Genomic DNA, 16,314 nt, shown 5'->3' on the forward strand with positions numbered 1-16,314 from the left:
CACCAGGGTTATGATCATTTTTTACGTGTGTGCGTGTTCAGTTGCTCTGTCTTGTCCAACTTTTTGCAACCCCATGGACTATATAACCCACCAGGCTCCATTGTCCGTGGGACTTCCCAGGCAGGAATGCTGGAGTGGGTTGCCATTTCCTTCTCCAGGGGAATCTTCCTGACCCAGGGATCAAACCTGCATCTTCTGCATCTCCTACAATGGCAGGTGGATTCTTCACCACTGCGCCACCTGGGAAGCCCAAACAGCTCAAGAAAAGTTAAGATTGTACTATCTACAGCCCCCTTCAATCCAAGACAAGAATTTTCCTAAAGGACAAACATCTTTCTTCTGTTGGACCAACATTAAAGAAAACTGTCGTTCACAACTCCAGTTTAGCACCTTGCTTTTTGTGTTTTCAGCAACTCAAGCATCCCAACCTCGTCAACCTCATCGAAGTCTTCAGGAGGAAGCGGAGGCTTCACCTGGTGTTTGAATACTGTGACCACACGGTGCTCCATGAGCTGGACAGACACCAAAGAGGGTGAGTGACCCGTCCTTTATAAACACAACCCAACAAAACACACCAGGGTTGGCTAGGGAAGATGAGCTATGACCCTTTTTCACGGTAGGCAGGGACAGCCAGTGTTTGGTCAGCATACTCTGCTGAGGGGTTGCCAGAAATGTTGCAAAAGAGATCATAACAGTCATTTTTGTGAAGAAAGAAGAAAACACGTTATTAGGTTGAACTTGATTTCTTTGGTATGTTATCTCTACATAGATGCTATATCAGTCTCTAGGAAAGAAAAGGAAGGATATCAATTATTCCACGCCAGCCTAGGGAAGCATAAGGACTTGGAGGTTGAAAGGAAGACTTCAAAGACAATGGCTCATAGGAAATTTAAGGCTAAAACAAACATGGTGTTTTTATACATATTTTTTAAAACTTATTTATTCTTAATTGGAGGATAATTGCTTGACAACGTTGTGTTAGTTTCTGCCATACATCAATGTGAATCAACCACAAGTATGTAAGTAGTGAAGGACAGGGAAGCCTGGCAAGCTGCAGTCCATGGGGTGGCAAAGAGTCAGACAGGACTGAGCGACTGAACAGTGTATGTGTTCTCTCCCTCTTGAAGCTCCCTCCCGCTTCCTCCTGCATCCCGCACTTCTTGGTTGTCACAGAGAGCCAGGTTGAGCTCCCTAGTTAACTTCCAACTAGCTATCTATTTTACATATGGTAATATTTATCTTTCAGTGCTATTCTCTTAAATCGTCCCACTCTCTCCTTCCCCCACTGTATCCACAAGTCTGCTCTCTATCTCTGCATCAAAATGGTACTGATGAACCTGTTTGCAGGGCAGCAGTGTTTTATCTGAAGCAGTCCAGATATCCGGTCTGCAGTACTGGTCAGAGTTTTTTTGGTTACAAATGACAAAAACCTAACTGACGCTGGTGTAGGTGAAAAAGGAAGTGGTGGTGGCTGTAATTGGGAAGGTGACTCTGGAGGCTCCGCTGATCTTAACACGTTTCTAGCACAGGCAGCCGTCTGTGGGGTCGCACAGAGTCGGAAATGACTGACGCGACTTAGCAGCAGCAGCAGCAGCAGCACAGGCAGCACCTTTGTGTGCAGCAGCAGAAAGGCCTGGTGAGCAGACAGAGCCTTTGTTTGAAAAAACAGCGCAGTGTGGGGGAATCCGTTCCTCTGAAGGTAGCTCCTTGTGAGGGTGAGCAGAATGCAAGCTGGATTTTGGCTTCTCTCAGCTGGGTGTCTTTAAGGCAGAGTACCTTAGGAGGGGCTTTCTCTTTCCTTTTCTCTCCCCCTTCCTCCCAACTCTTCCTTTCAGTATTGGCTTCGTTCTGCCTTTCAGGTGAGTCTCCCCTACAGGGTTGATTTTGGAGGGCATATGCATGCTGCAAGATGGAAGGCGTTAGGAAGGGAAAAGTGTATAGTGGAAAGCATTGCTGTAGGCTTTTATCAACCTGTGTAGCCATTCTAGAAGAAAGGAAATTCTAGAAGAAAGTAGCGTTTGCACAGAAGGTCCAGTGGAAGACTGATTGGCTCAGCTTCAGTGATGCAGTTATCCCTGGAAGCAATTACTGTGCTGGAGGAAGAAGGTAGAATGATTAGCAGGCCCAGGGAGACAGGATTCAAAATGGGTCAATCAAAGAATACTTCACAGAGGAGGTGGTCTCTGGCTTGAAAGGTAAGGAGACTCCCGAGAAGTCGAACAGAAAAGGATATCCCATCTTCTCCTTTTGCTGTATTCCTGAAAGCTCAGCTTTGGCTGGGGATAATCTGCAGAGTGCACCAGAGATCAGAGGGATGGAAGGGCGCTGTATCCTGACTCACGTTCGCACTCCAGTGGCTGGAGGCTGAGGCCCTTTCAACAGGCTTTCAAGCCTTGGCCAAGAGCTTGCTCAGCCACGTGGTGGTGGTTATACATGATCTAGCGTGACCTCTGGGCAGATGGGATTAAAGTGGCTCTTGATTTGTTAGTGACCATGGCACAGGCGGCTTTTCTTGTTAGTTTACACAGAGGGAGCCAAGAGGACAGACTTCCTGTCTTCAGAAAGTCACTGATACAGAGAAATTATGTGTTCAAGGAAGAAAACATTTAGTGTGCCGGTATTTGCTCTTTTGACAGCTTGCAAGTGACACTTTGATTAAGCCTACTAGTATAAGTTACTTGTGCCATGGGTAACTAGGGAGTTGTTGCAGGGAATCTGATTAATCATGTTCGATTGAGTCACTTGCCAACTCTGATTAGTGGGAGATTGAAAGCAATTGGGAGTCAGTTCTTTTTTTAGCATGTAGTTTAAGCAGAAGAATAAAAAGATAGGACAAGGAGGGATGAGAGTCCTGGAGGCAGATTTTTTTTCTTTTTAACTCTGCTGGCTAAAATCTCCAATATGTGTTCCAGAAAATGCTTTAATATAGAGGTGGGTTAAAGAAGGGAATGTCTGGTAGACACGTGTGTGGTTAAGTACAAGCAACTTCATTTCTAAATGATAGTGTGCCATGGTTGGTCAAATATAAGACTGACTTAAGGAACACCAATAAATGAGCAAGTTTGAAAACTAAGATTTATTCTAAATCAGATCATTATCTATTTACTTTGAAGTTTAAGGATTTTTGTTTGTGTGTGTTTTAAAAATAAAAGTAACTTTTCATTATACGAGGTAGGAGTGGTACCCCTGGTGGCTCAGTCTGTAAAGATTCTGCCTGCAATCTGGGAGACCTGGGTTTGATCCCTGGGTCAGGAATTTTCCCTGGAGAAGGAAATGGCAACCCACTCCAGTATACTTGCCCGGAGAATTCCAAGGACAGAGGAGCCTGGTGGTCTACAGTCCATGGGATCACAAAGAGTCGGACTTTCATGCTATTTAGGGAAGTGGCATGTTCCACTTTATATTTTAGAAATTTGTACCTGGGAATATAGTGATCACAGGGCATTCTAGGGGTAAAGAGGCAAACCCAAGGAGGATCAACCTGCCAGATTTCTAAAATAAAAAGTGGACGATGCCACTCCCTAGCATAAGTCATTTGATAGCTCCTCAGATCTGTGATATTAATGTACTTTACGATTAGATTGAGTTTTTGTTGCTGTCTTCTTAGTTGTATTTGAAGTAGCATCAGGCATGACTGAGCAACTTTACTTTCACTTTTCACTTTCATGCATTGGAGAAGGAAATGGCAACCCACTCCAGTGCTCTTGTCTGGAGAATCCCAGGGACGAGGGAGCCTGTTGGGCTGCTGTCTATGGGGTCGCACAGAGTCGGACATGACTGAAGTGACTTAGCAGCACCAGCAGCAAAGCCTACTGGTGTTGTAAAAAACCCTAGCATGCAATACAAGGTCTCCCTCTGTAAGTCCATCCCACTTCCTGCCAGTTTTCAACCCCATGAAATTGTTTGCATTCCAGGCTTTAGGATACCTGGTTTGCCTTACCTTCTCTACTCTGCCTGGCAAACTTCTGCTTGCCCTTCGATACAGCCCAAATATGACCTCCTAATGATATCCCCTTTAGGAGAGGTGAGAGTTCCTTCCTCTGGTATTCATTATATCTTTCTGGATTATTTATATTTGCCCAGTAAACTATAAAATATTCAAGGGCAAGAGTTGTATCTTCCTCACCTGTGTATCCTCAGTAATTTCTAGGTTAATTTTTGGCACTTGGTACATTTCCAGTACTGTTGTGTAGTGATTGAGTCAGCAAATCAATAAATTGATCCTTACAAGGTGATTTTAAAGAGTAATCAAAACAATGTTTTTTTATTTAAAAATAGTTACTTTGATTAAAATTTTCTAAACCTAATACTGTCAAAGGAAATGATCAGTACACTGTTGGACTGAGGGCAATTTGACAATCAATGGGTCCGCTTCTGATAGGGCTTCCCAGGTAGCTCAGTGGTAAAGAATCCACCTGCCAATGCAGAAGACTCGAGTACGATCCCTGGTCGGGAAGATCCCCTGGAGCAGGGAATGGCAGCCCACTCTAGTGTTCTTGCCTGGAGAATCCCATGGACAGAGGAGCCTGGTGGGCTACGTATAGGCCATGGGTTTGCAAAGAATTGGACATGACTGAGCGACTGGGCACGTATGCTGCTTCTGATAATTTACCACAGGAAATAAATATATGTGTAAAAGTTTTAGCTATAAAAGTGTCTGTTTTTAAGTATTGTTTCTAATGAAAAAATTGGAAACAACTGAAATGTTCAGTTATAAATGATTGGTTAAGTATAGTATGTCTTTATAGTGGAACACAGTGGAGCTGCTAAGAAACATGCTTATAAGATAAAACAAACATTTACATATAAACATGTTCATGAGTGGTTGCAAGATAAAAAAAGCTATGCTATAATAAAAGTATATATTTCCTTTTTATACAATTTATATGTAGGTAGAAAATTTTAAAAAGTAATATTCACATTTTAATAGAGATTATCTGAGTGATATTTGTATAGATATTTTTCTTTTTAAAATATTTTCTCCATGTTCCATTTATTACTCTGGCAATGTTTTAATTATTAAAAATAACTCTTGCTAAATCAGAACCAAAGAACTCTCTACTGTGAATCTGAAGTGGATACTAATTCATCTTCTTGTAACATGTTGGTAACTTTGAACTCATTTGGAAAGCTTTTGGAAAAGATTCACATTCATGCTATACTGAATATAATGTATATAATGAACAAACTTCAATGTTATAACTTGCTGTAACAGTCACATTTATGCCAGAATATATCCTGTATACATATATAAATATATAAATCTTTATCCATTATTATTCCCTGTGTTGTGTTCATATTGCTTAGATTTGCTCTCAGACAAGCATATTTCTTATCTTCCATAGGACTTAATATGCTTTTTACTTATTCTGTAAACCATTGGTCTGTCCTCTGTCAAAGGTTTGTAAACAATTGGTTTATGTGTTCTCTCCGCATTTTTCTGCCCCTGTTTAAGTGCAGCCAGACACAGTACTTCACCCATTTTTTTCCTGTGCAGATACCATTTCAACCAGATCCTCTTCTGACTCTCATATAGTTTATTCAAAGAACATCTGGTGAGTAAAGAGCATTACTACAAGTTTTTGGTTTCTGACAATCCAATTCCAGAGCTAACCCTAAAAGATCTCTTTTTTAAAAAAGTGATATATTGTTTGTTATGAAAATGTTTCAAGCAACACAGAAATATGTAGAAATAAAGTTTGAGAAATAGTTTTCTAATAATTTTTTATGCATTTCTATATAAATACTTAAAGAGATTGTACACTGTATACTATTCTTCATTTTTAAAGTGTATTTGGGAACTCTCTCCCTATTCTTAGACATCTGCTTTTATATTTTTAAAATGGTATAAAATTCCATTGTGCAGACATACCATGGTTTCTTTATTCAACCCCCCACTGAAAAATATTTAGATTGTTTCTAGTTTTTCTCTAATAATAAGGTTACAGTAAATAATCACCTGCAAAAATATTTCTATAGAATAAATCTCAAAGGACATATAATTTCTATAGGAGCTTTGCCAGCCCTTTCATCCTTGTCTTTGTTGTAGCCTTGGGTAGGAGTGGACCTTGAATGGTTGTTGACGGTTTGACTTCTTACTACGTGGCGAATATTAGAGAGGCAGTGGTGGGAAGGACAGGCACTGTGTTGGCAACCCAGCCCCAGATCCATGCTCTTTCTTTGTCAGCTCTCTTGTCTCTCTTAGTTCTGAGGAAATGTTTAAAACGCACTTTGACCTTTTCACTTTCCCGCAGCAGTTGTTTAGGTGTCTCTCTGGTCATTTCAATTTTGTTGTCAGGACATTAGGGTCATAGGCCTTCTTTCCCAAAACTTGGAAGGAGAGGCAGAAGCTTGCTTTCTGGGAGTTATTTTGTGAAACCAACACATAATGCATCAGGGCAGAGATATGCAAATCATCCTGAAAGGTGTAGGATGGATGCTGGGCTGATCACATACGTTTTATCTAAGGACAAGACCCTTTTAATCTGGAGATGGGTACAATTAAACCATCTCAGTCTGAAGGCAATAACCAAACTGTGTACTTTCCTTCATTCCAACTCTTTCCTCACCAAACACCATTCTGATTAGAACTTGTGTGTCTCTACGGAATTGCCTACGAAGAGAACATAAACTGGCACTCAGAATTTGAAGATGGATGAATAAATTTGCTTTATATAACAGGCTACTAAATTTGTTTAATGTTCACCTGCCCCTTTGTAATGGATACTGTCTTAGTATACTGACAAAATTTAGCGTCCATATCTGAAAGCCTGAAGACCATTATAAAAAGGAGCCAGGCTACTGGCCGCCCTTCCAAACTAAGTACTACATTCTCCACGTTGCTATGATGAAACGACTGTTTCCCTCCCCCAACCCCAATCTGTTCTTCACTTAATATTCTCTCACATGCATTTCTATATATGTTGCAGTATAATTTTTAGATCTATTACTAACTGTAAGGTATTACATCTCGTATTACCATCTGCCGTTCCTCCATTGTTGAGTAGAGGCCATTTTCAGTGTTTTGTCTGCTAAATGATTCTGCTATCAAAATCTTCCTACAAATAGATTTTTCTTCTTTTCTATTTTTTCTTTAGAAGTTCTCGAAATGATATTATTGGCTCAGAGTTTGTCAAACTGAACCAGTTCATCTTATCCCCAATGATGTGTATTTGTTTTTTTTCTTACAGTCACACTCCTTTGGTTTCTATTATTATAATATTTGATGAGTGATTTTCTTCAAACATAAAAGGAAGAAATATTAGCAATCCTACACAAACTCTTTCATGAAATATAGAAGGAAGAAACAATTTCCGAATCACATTATGAGGCCACTATAGCCTGATACCAGAACTAGACAAGGGCATTTCAAGGAAAGAAAATGACAGATGGATATCCTTCATAAACGAGAAGCAAAAATCCCTAGTGAATTAAATCTAGCAATATAATGATGTCATAAAAGAGTGATATACTGTTATCATATATTAATTTTTAGACATTATCTACAGACTATTCTGATAGATGAGGATTTAGTTTTCCTATACCATTATTTCCTCTGCTTCCCCTTTCTTCTTCCCCCAAATAGTTATATTAAAATTTCATTAATTCAGAATTCACTGTTCCTATTATTATGCCTATGGAAATATTACTTATAGTTGAGCATTTTACCAGACTGGAGTTTCTTTTTATATTTTTTCTGCAAATTAATATTTGCTTTATTTTTAAAATTTGCTTAGTATTCTTTAACCCTATTGCTAACTTTCCCCACTCTTTTTAATTGTCTCTTAGTATACTTTTCGGCAGGATAATCATATCAGGTAATCTATTCCTTTTCTCCCTCCTGATAATGTCCTGCATTTAGATCCCCATTCTCCATCTGTCTGGCTTGTTCTCCATGCCTGCTGACCAGCTGTCCTCCTGGGACTTCCCCTTGCTGTCATCCTTGGAATCCCCTTTTGGAATATCTCTAGGGTTGGATTCACTGCTTCCTGGATGTCTTGTCTTCCTTAATCTGGCTTTGCTTGCTTGTTGTGACCAAGCATCTCTATCTTCAGTAAAAATGGTACAGTCGCACAGAAATCTAGACGACAGACATTTTTAATGACACCCCCGCACTCCTCCTTGGAGCCAAACTCTTGGGAAGCTTTTATGTTCCTGGGGGTAAAACAGAGTCCCCAAAGCAGACAGGAGGAAAGCCGTGTGGAGGACCCACACAGGTCCCCCTTCCCCTGTTCCCACTAGTGGAAGATGGATTCACTCCACCTTCTCTGGAGGGAGTGCCTCTGCTGAGCTGGACCGCAGCCCAGTGGGCTCCAGAGGAACAGATGTCACTCTCATCTGCTCTCAACATGTCTTGTCTTGCACTTTTATCTTCCCAAAGATACTGTAAGCTGCCTGAGGGTGAGAGGATGGCTTATATTTTGATTGATCTTTAGTGTAGTTCTAGTTAGATTTTAGAAGAGATTGAAAATAGATCGGTGTGTTTTATCCACCAACTTAACCCAGAAGTCCTTTGAAACACTTTTTTCAGTTGGCTTCAGGGACACTTCTCCTGAGTGTCATCTTACTTCACTTGAGGACCAACCCCAGTCTTGCTGGGTCCCCCTCCTTTTCCTGATCTCTGCATGTTGAGGGCCTCCGGGCTTGACCTCTTCTTTTTTCTGGATTCACCTCTTAAGTGGCTTCATCCAGTCCCAGAGCTCTAAATTCTATCACTAAGCTTATGCTTCCCAAATTTACATCTCCCTTCTGAGTTCAGGACTCCCTTCCCCGAGTCTTCCCGTGTATGGCTAAGAAGCATCTCATCCAGCTTCTCTTCCCTCCCTGAAACCAGTTTTTCCCCTAGCGTTCTCCACAGTAAGTGTGTTAGTCACTCAGGCATGTCTGACTCTTTGCAACCCCATGGACTGTACCCTACCAGGCTCCTTGGTCCATGGGATTTCCCAGGCAAGAATACTAGAGTGGGTTGCCCTTCCCTTCTCCAGGAGATCTGCCTGAACGAGGGACTGAACCCTGGTCTACTGCATTGCAGGCGGATTCTGTATCATCTGAGCTACCAGGGAAGGGCCCCACTATAAACCAGCAACTCAAGCTGACACCTTGGTGTCATTCCTTGACTCCTCTCTGAATCTCATATCCAGTCTCTCAGAGAATCCTGAAGATTCTATTTTTAAAATATGGATTTTTTTTCTATAAAAATCTGGCCACTTCTCCTCACCTTAACCACTACCTCAGATACTGTCCTATGTCAAGAAGCTTTCTAGAGTACCTGTGTCAGTAATCAGCACCCTTTCCAGGGCAGCACCCTCTGTACATGCATGTATATCCAATCCTAATCGCACGCCACAGAAGAGATTCTATTCTTCTTTCTTTCCATATCTGTCACTCCCTTATCTGAGAGTGAAAAACTTGACTTCTATCATCGTCATAAAAACGGTCTTAAAGATCAGATAAAATGCATGGAAAAATCAGAAAGTGAAGTGAGTAGCTGACCCAATATGGTACTAGGTAGCTTGCCCAGAGTTTTTACGTTTGAAAATTGTGTAATAAGGTGCTTAGTGTTAGAGGAGCACTAATGATACACTTTATACGTTTTGAAGAGAAATCTGACTGTGGCTCAGATCATGAACTCCTTGTTACCAAATTCAGACTCAAATTGAAGAAAGTAGGGAAAACCGCTGGAGCATTCAGGTATGACCTAAATCAAATCCCTTATGATTATACGGTGGAAGTGAGAAATAGATTTAAGGGCCTAGATCTGACTGATAGAGTGCCTGATGAGCTATGCAATGAGGTTCGTGACATTGTTCAGGAGACAGGGATCAAGACCATCCCCATGGAAAAGAAATGCAAAAAAGCAAAATGGCTGTCTAGAGAGGCCCTACAAATAGCTGTGAAAAGAAGAGAAGCAAAAAGCAAAGGAGAAAAGGAAAGATATAAGCATCTGAAGAGTTCCAGAGAATAGCAAGAAGAGATAAGAAAGCCTTCTTCAGCAATCAGTGCAAAGAAATAGAGGAAAAGAACAGACTGGGAAAGACTAGAGATCTCTTCAAGAAAATTAGAGATACCAAGGGAACATTTCATGCAAAGATGGGCTCGATAAAGGACAGAAATGGTATGGACCTAACAGAAGCAGAAGATATTAAGAAGAGGTGGCAAGAATACACAGAAGAACTGTACAAAAAGACCTTCATGACCCAGATAATCATGATGGTGTGATCACTTATCTAGAGCCAGACATCCTGGAATGTGAAGTCAAGTGGGCCTTAGAAAGCATCACTACGAACAAAGCTAGTGGAGGTGATGGCATTCCAGTTGAGCTGTTTCAAATCCTGAAAGATGATGCTGTGAAAGTGCTGCACTCAATATGCCAGCAAGTTTGGATAACTCAGCAGTGGGCACAGGACTGGAAAAGGTCAGTTTTCATTCCAATCCCAAAGAAAGGCAATGCCAAAGAATGCTCAAACTACTGCACAATTGCACGCATCTCACACGCTAGTACAGTAATGCTCAAAATTCTCCAAGCCAGGCTTCAGCAATACATGAACCGTGAACTTCCAGATGTTCAAGCTGGTTTTAGAAAAGGCAGAGGATCAAATTGCCAACATCCACTGGATCATGGAAAAAGCAAGAGAGTTCCAGAAAAACATCTATTTCTGCTTTATTGACTATGCCAAAGTCTTTGACTGTGTGGATCACAATAAACTGTGGAAAATTCTTCAAGAGATGGGAATACCAGACCACCTGACCTGCCTCTTGAGAAATCTGTATGCAGGTCAGGAAACAACAGTTAGAACTGGACATGGAACAACAGACTGGTTCCAAATAGGAAAAGGAGTACGTCAAGGCTCTATACTGTCACCCTGCTTATTTAACTTCTATGCAGAGTACATCATGAGAAATGCTGGACTGGAAGAAACACAAACTGGAATCAAGATTTCCGGGAGAAATATCAATAACCTCAGATATGCAGATGACACCACCCTTATAGCAGAAAATGAAGAGGAACTAAAAAGCCTTTTGATGAAAGTGAAAGAGGAGAGTGAAAAAGTTGGCTTAAAGCTCAACATTCAGAAAACATAGATCATGGCATCCAGTCCCATCACTTCATAGGACATTGATGGGGAAACAGTGGAAACAGTGTCAGACTTTATTTTTGGGGGCTCCAAAATCACTGCAGATGGTGATTTCATCTATGAAATTAAAAGACGCTTACTCCTTGGAAGAAAAGTTATGACCAACCTAGATAGCATATTCAAAAGCAGAGATATTGCTTTGCCGACTAAGGTCAGTCTAGTCGAGGCTATGGTTTTTCCTGGGGTCATGTATGGATGTGAGAGTTGGACTCTGAAGAAGGCTGAGTGCTGAAGAATAGATGCTTTTGAACTGTGGTGTTGGAGAAGACTCTTGAGAGTCCCTTGGACTGCACGGAGATCCAACCAGTCCATTCTGAAGGAGATCAGCCCTGGGATTTCTTTGGAAGGAATGATGCTAAAGCTGAAACTCCAGTACTTTGGCCACGTCATGTGAAGAGTTGACTCATTGGAAAAGACTCTGATGCTGGGAGGGATTGGGGGCAGGAGGAGAAGGGGACGACCGAGGATGAGATGGCTGGATGGCATCACTGACTCGATGGACGTGAGTCTGAGTGAACTCTGGGAGATGGTGATGGACAGGGAGGCCTGGCGTGCTGCGATTCATGGTGTCGCAAAGAGTCGGACACGACTGAGCGACTGAAGTGAACTGAACTGAATGATACACTATTATAATTTACTTTTACATGCTCTTTTTTGCATAATTTCTTTTGGGAAATGTTTTTAGAGACTAGATGCCTGGTTCTGAATAACCGTATATGAATACTTGATTACATAATCAAAATATATTCTGGTTTTTTTTTTCTGGACAAGAAGTGGAGGCTTGGGGAAAGCACGTCACCTGAAATGTCCTTGTCTTAGTTGTGTTTTTCTAGGCCTTTCTTTCTAGACAGGTGATATTTTTCTGGCATCTCTACCCTGTGTCATTAGAATAAAGAAGAGAAATTGGAGAAAAGCTACTTCAGCCCAGGAATGTCCCAGATCTTCTTCCTGGAAGTGGCCTCTTTGTTTCCTCCACATTGTCCCACTGTTACAGCATCCCCTTATCTGCCTGAAAGGATTTCCTGAACATCTGGCCTGTGACAACAGTGGCCTCATACCCCCTCCCAGAGGCTGGAAGTGACTTTTTTGGGTCACCTTGACACGAGTACTCAAGAGTTTCCTCCCTAGTATACATATTAGTTCTGGCGGAGGATCACAACAACATTGTTTAATGTTTGATTTGTAAAAACAGTAAGTCTAACTGGTAGGCCAGAGTCTCTGAAAAATAAATGTATTCTTTCTGTGGTTCATTCTGAATGCATGCTAAGTCGCTTCAGTCATGTCGGACTCTTTGTGACCCCGTGGACTGTAGCCCACTAGGTTTCTCTATCCATGAGATTCTCCAGGCAGGAATACTGGAGTGGGTTGCCATGCTCTCCTCCAGGGGATCTTCCCCACCCAGGGATTGAACCCATGTCTCTTATGTCTCCTGCATTGGCAGGCAAGTTCTTTACCACTAGCATTCATTTTACTCATTGCCTAATACTTAAAAAAAAAATACTCTCAGGGGATTTCCCTAGCAGTCCAGTGGCTAAGACTCCATGCTTCCAGTGCATGGGGTCCAGGTTTGATCCCTGGTCAGGGAAATAGATCCCACATGCTACAGCTAAAGATCCTGTATGCTGCAACTAATACCCAGGGCAGCCAGTAAAATTAAATAAATAAATATTTTTAAGAAGTGCGCTGAAAGGCGGTGCTGTTTCCTGATTTGCACAAAGGACCTAGTAGGCTATTGGTTGCCCTGGTTATGTAAACCTAGAGTCAGGGAGGAAGTGCTAAGAACATTGGAATAAAGTTTAGATGTGATAGAGGACAGGGCAGGAAGATGTAAGCAGGATGCAACCAGCTACCAGAGAAAAGACGTGTGAGGAAAGAACCAAGCTCCCTATGTGGGCAAACACACACAGCTCGGTTATTCTGGCCTTCTGTTGTGTGGTGTGCAATGTAAACCTCTTCTTTACCTCAGTAAAACCTTTATTACATAAAAAAAAAAAAGTGCTTCCTCAGGAATCTGAAAAAACCCCAGGCCCGTCTATGGAAGATGAGTTCTACTTCAAGGCCATCGGTTGGGGCAACTTGAAAAAATAGGCAGCATCTTTTATGCTTGATATTCACTAACTTGCCATGAACAAAAAGCTCCTTATAGCAATGGAACTCCAGTTACCAGGCAGGTTCCCAGTCACCGATGTTCGAGGTAGGTGGCCCTCAGTACTTGCTGAAATCCCACTGGGGCTTCATGGTCCTTTTCTGGAGGCGTAGATGTTGCACCTTGCCATCCCTGGACTTCAGCAGTGTTCTCATCACAGGTTTTCTACACTCTGGACCCTCTCCCATGAGTTAGATGACTGTATGTGTCACCTAGGATTTTCCACTACTTCAGTGTGTCTTGGTTTATTTCCTTTTTTGAGCTAAATTCCATCAAAACACTAAAGAGTGTATCTGTGTTACTTCTTTTATTTTTTTTTAGGGTACCAGAACATCTCGTGAAGAGCATAACTTGGCAGACACTGCAAGCTGTAAATTTTTGCCATAAACACAGTGTAAGTCTCATGATCCCCCTCTAAAAATCAGAAGGCCGCCTTTCACCTGAGGTGGAATCTTTGTACAGAGTTTATATCATACTTTTGTGGATAGGCCTTTTTCACCCAAGTCTTTATAAGCCTGTTTGGGGGGTACATAGAAGCTAAAAATGCCAACCTAAGCTATTCCTTCTTGTTCAGATTTTAAAGATGTATGTTTATGATTTTAAGAAAGTAGTTTTGTTTGTGTTGCTTAGAAACTGCACAGATTTAAGGTAGACTCCTTCCCACTTGGAGTCCGTGTTGCTCTGGTACCCTCAAAATACTGTGAAATTGGGGAGGGGAACCCCAGGTGACTCATGCCTGTTGCATGCATTACGTGGAGTCCCAAGTGTGATGCATACCTGCTCGTGTCTGCGTAGGTGAGTTAGAAGTGCCAGGGCTGCAACGAAGCAGCCAGTGGAAACCTCGTGAGCACTCTCAGCCACAGCAAGGCTGGCAGGAGGTACAGTGGACTGCTGCCCACGTGGTGGGACTTCACAGATACTGGGTAGCCTGCTGCTCCCTTGGCTTCAACACAGCCCACTCCCTGCATGCAGGAAGCCAGACTCCAATATCAGAGCTTCATTTTGGCCCCAAGGGCAGTTTACTGCATTTTGTCATCCTGACAACGTCCAGGGTCAATTTCACTGGTAGGGCTGAAATGCCTTCCTCGAGCTGTTCTAATTTTTTTTTGCCCCTGAAGCTGCCTTCCCAGAAGGAAATATGAGAGTAGGCAGCACTTCTCCAAGCTGAGCCTCCACCTAGCTGAAGGCTACAATCTGTGTCCAAATGCGTGCACACCAGGGAGTATAGATGCCTTATATGTACTGCTCTTCACTACGAGTGAGGGCCAGCAGTTTCCTGATAGCAGGTTTTAGGAGCGGGGTGGGGGAGTAGGGGGAGCGAGAGAGACGGCAGAAAGGCCCTGGTGGGGAAAAGCAGAGACACGAAGAGCAAATATAATGCATACCACAGCTCCCTGGAGAGCCCCTGAAACTGTTTGGCCACATGTGCTTGGGGGGAGGGCTGTAGAAACTTGTAAAGAATTCCCAGAACAGAATAGGAGCACATTCTTGCTTACAACTACTTCTGACCATCTGTCATCACGATATTCCAGGGTGTACCCATTTTAGTAATATTTGAAGCCAGGGGTAAAAAAGTGGAGATCTCAGGGCCATTAATTGCTGAGAACCAGATCTGTTGTAACAAAATAATTCAGAAATTGTCCCCCCCAATTTTTCCAGAATAATAAATACCCGTGGGGAAACACTGACACCCAGGTCTCACCCTGAAGATCCTTTGGAGTGAGAACTAGGCCAGGCATAAGAGGAACCTCTGTCCTAGCTCCAAATTTTAGAAAGTCAAGAACACCCCAGGGTATCAGCCCTAAGCCAGAGAGGGTCTCTCGGATTGCAGAAGCCGCCAACATTCTCCTCCAGAGAGGAAAACAATGAAGAGAAGGTTATTAGGAGCCTGAACAGTATTTTGACCCCACTGTTGTTTTTATGTAATTGCTAATTGGTTGTTTTTATTGTTGTTGAAGATTTGTTCCTTACCAAAAAAGCACCATTTAATAGGAAAATCATGTGAAGGTTCTTAAGCATTCTTCTAACATCACCCTGTTAAACAATGTCAGCTGTGGTCTGGAAACCACAGGTGATTTGTGTCTAATCCCTGGTGGTGGCGTGGGGGCTACATCCGGTGGGGTGGAGGGGCAGTAAGGAGGCTGGATGTGTGTGGGATGGAGCTGACATCTAGTGACTCCCCAGAGGGTGTGCGCTGCCTGCGTTTGTTTATCTTGTGGGGACAAATGTCAGAGCTGGAAGGGAGGTCTCTTGGCAAACTGCTGCTTCCCGCCCATCTCTTCCTCAGCTTATCTCAGCAGGCCCAGGGCTTGTCCTGTTTACCAGGCGGAATGTGTTCTGTTCTCAGTTAAACAACTGGATTATGAATTCTGCTTAGGCACCAACTTGCAGCTCCTGCAGCCATGCTGCAGGCCTCACCCAGAGCCTTCTAACATTTCCTCTGTCACCTAAGGTAGCCAGATTAAATACACCCGGTTAAATTTGAATTTCAAGCAAGCAGTCATAAACACTTAAGTATAAATATGTTCCAAACACTACATGGGATGTACGTCTACTAAAAAAATGATTGTTTACCTTGCTACTCTACTTTTATTTATTTATTTTTCCACATTTATTGGTCCTTTAGGGCCTTCAGGAACTGGGGTTGATTCAGGCTATGGTGGTTATGGTGCTAGATTTATTTTAGGCTGCTGTTTTGTAGTCTGGTATCTAAAAGGTCATTGAGAGGTTCAAACAGCCTCAGGTATTTGCTGGATATTCACGTATTTTATTTAGTCCATATATTAGGGTTGCTCCTGTTTAATCTGCTCGGGTTTGATGTTTGTGACTAGTGCATACACAGGGATGTGAAGCCGGAAAACATCCTCGTCACGAAACAGTCTGTGATTAAGCTTTGCGACTTTGGATTCGCTCGACTTTTGAGTGAGTATCAAAGTTTTCTTTAGTTAAGTGTCAAAGCTAGGGAGATTGTTAATATGATAAGGGATCTAAGTGCTATAGGAAGCTAGTTCTTGTATATTTAGGGCATAAGCT

General features: G+C 42.2%; 1 protein-coding gene across 4 annotated transcripts in view; it reads left to right on the forward strand.

Moving 5' to 3' along the window:
• The window catches only part of CDKL1 (cyclin dependent kinase like 1), a 53,594-nt gene that overhangs the window by 27,601 nt on the left and 9,679 nt on the right, over positions 1-16,314 (forward strand). For all 4 annotated transcript variants that reach the window (XM_068965210.1, XM_068965211.1, XM_068965213.1 and 1 more), the window contains exons 2-4: positions 411-532; positions 13,603-13,675; positions 16,113-16,203. In XM_068965210.1, the coding sequence (XP_068821311.1) occupies positions 411-532; positions 13,603-13,675; positions 16,113-16,203 (286 nt within the window). The remainder of the gene's footprint in view (positions 1-410; positions 533-13,602; positions 13,676-16,112; positions 16,204-16,314) is intronic.

The sequence above is a fragment of the Capricornis sumatraensis genome, chromosome 2 (assembly GCF_032405125.1).
Source record: "Capricornis sumatraensis isolate serow.1 chromosome 2, serow.2, whole genome shotgun sequence".
In the NCBI taxonomy this organism is placed as follows: Eukaryota; Metazoa; Chordata; class Mammalia; order Artiodactyla; family Bovidae; genus Capricornis; species Capricornis sumatraensis.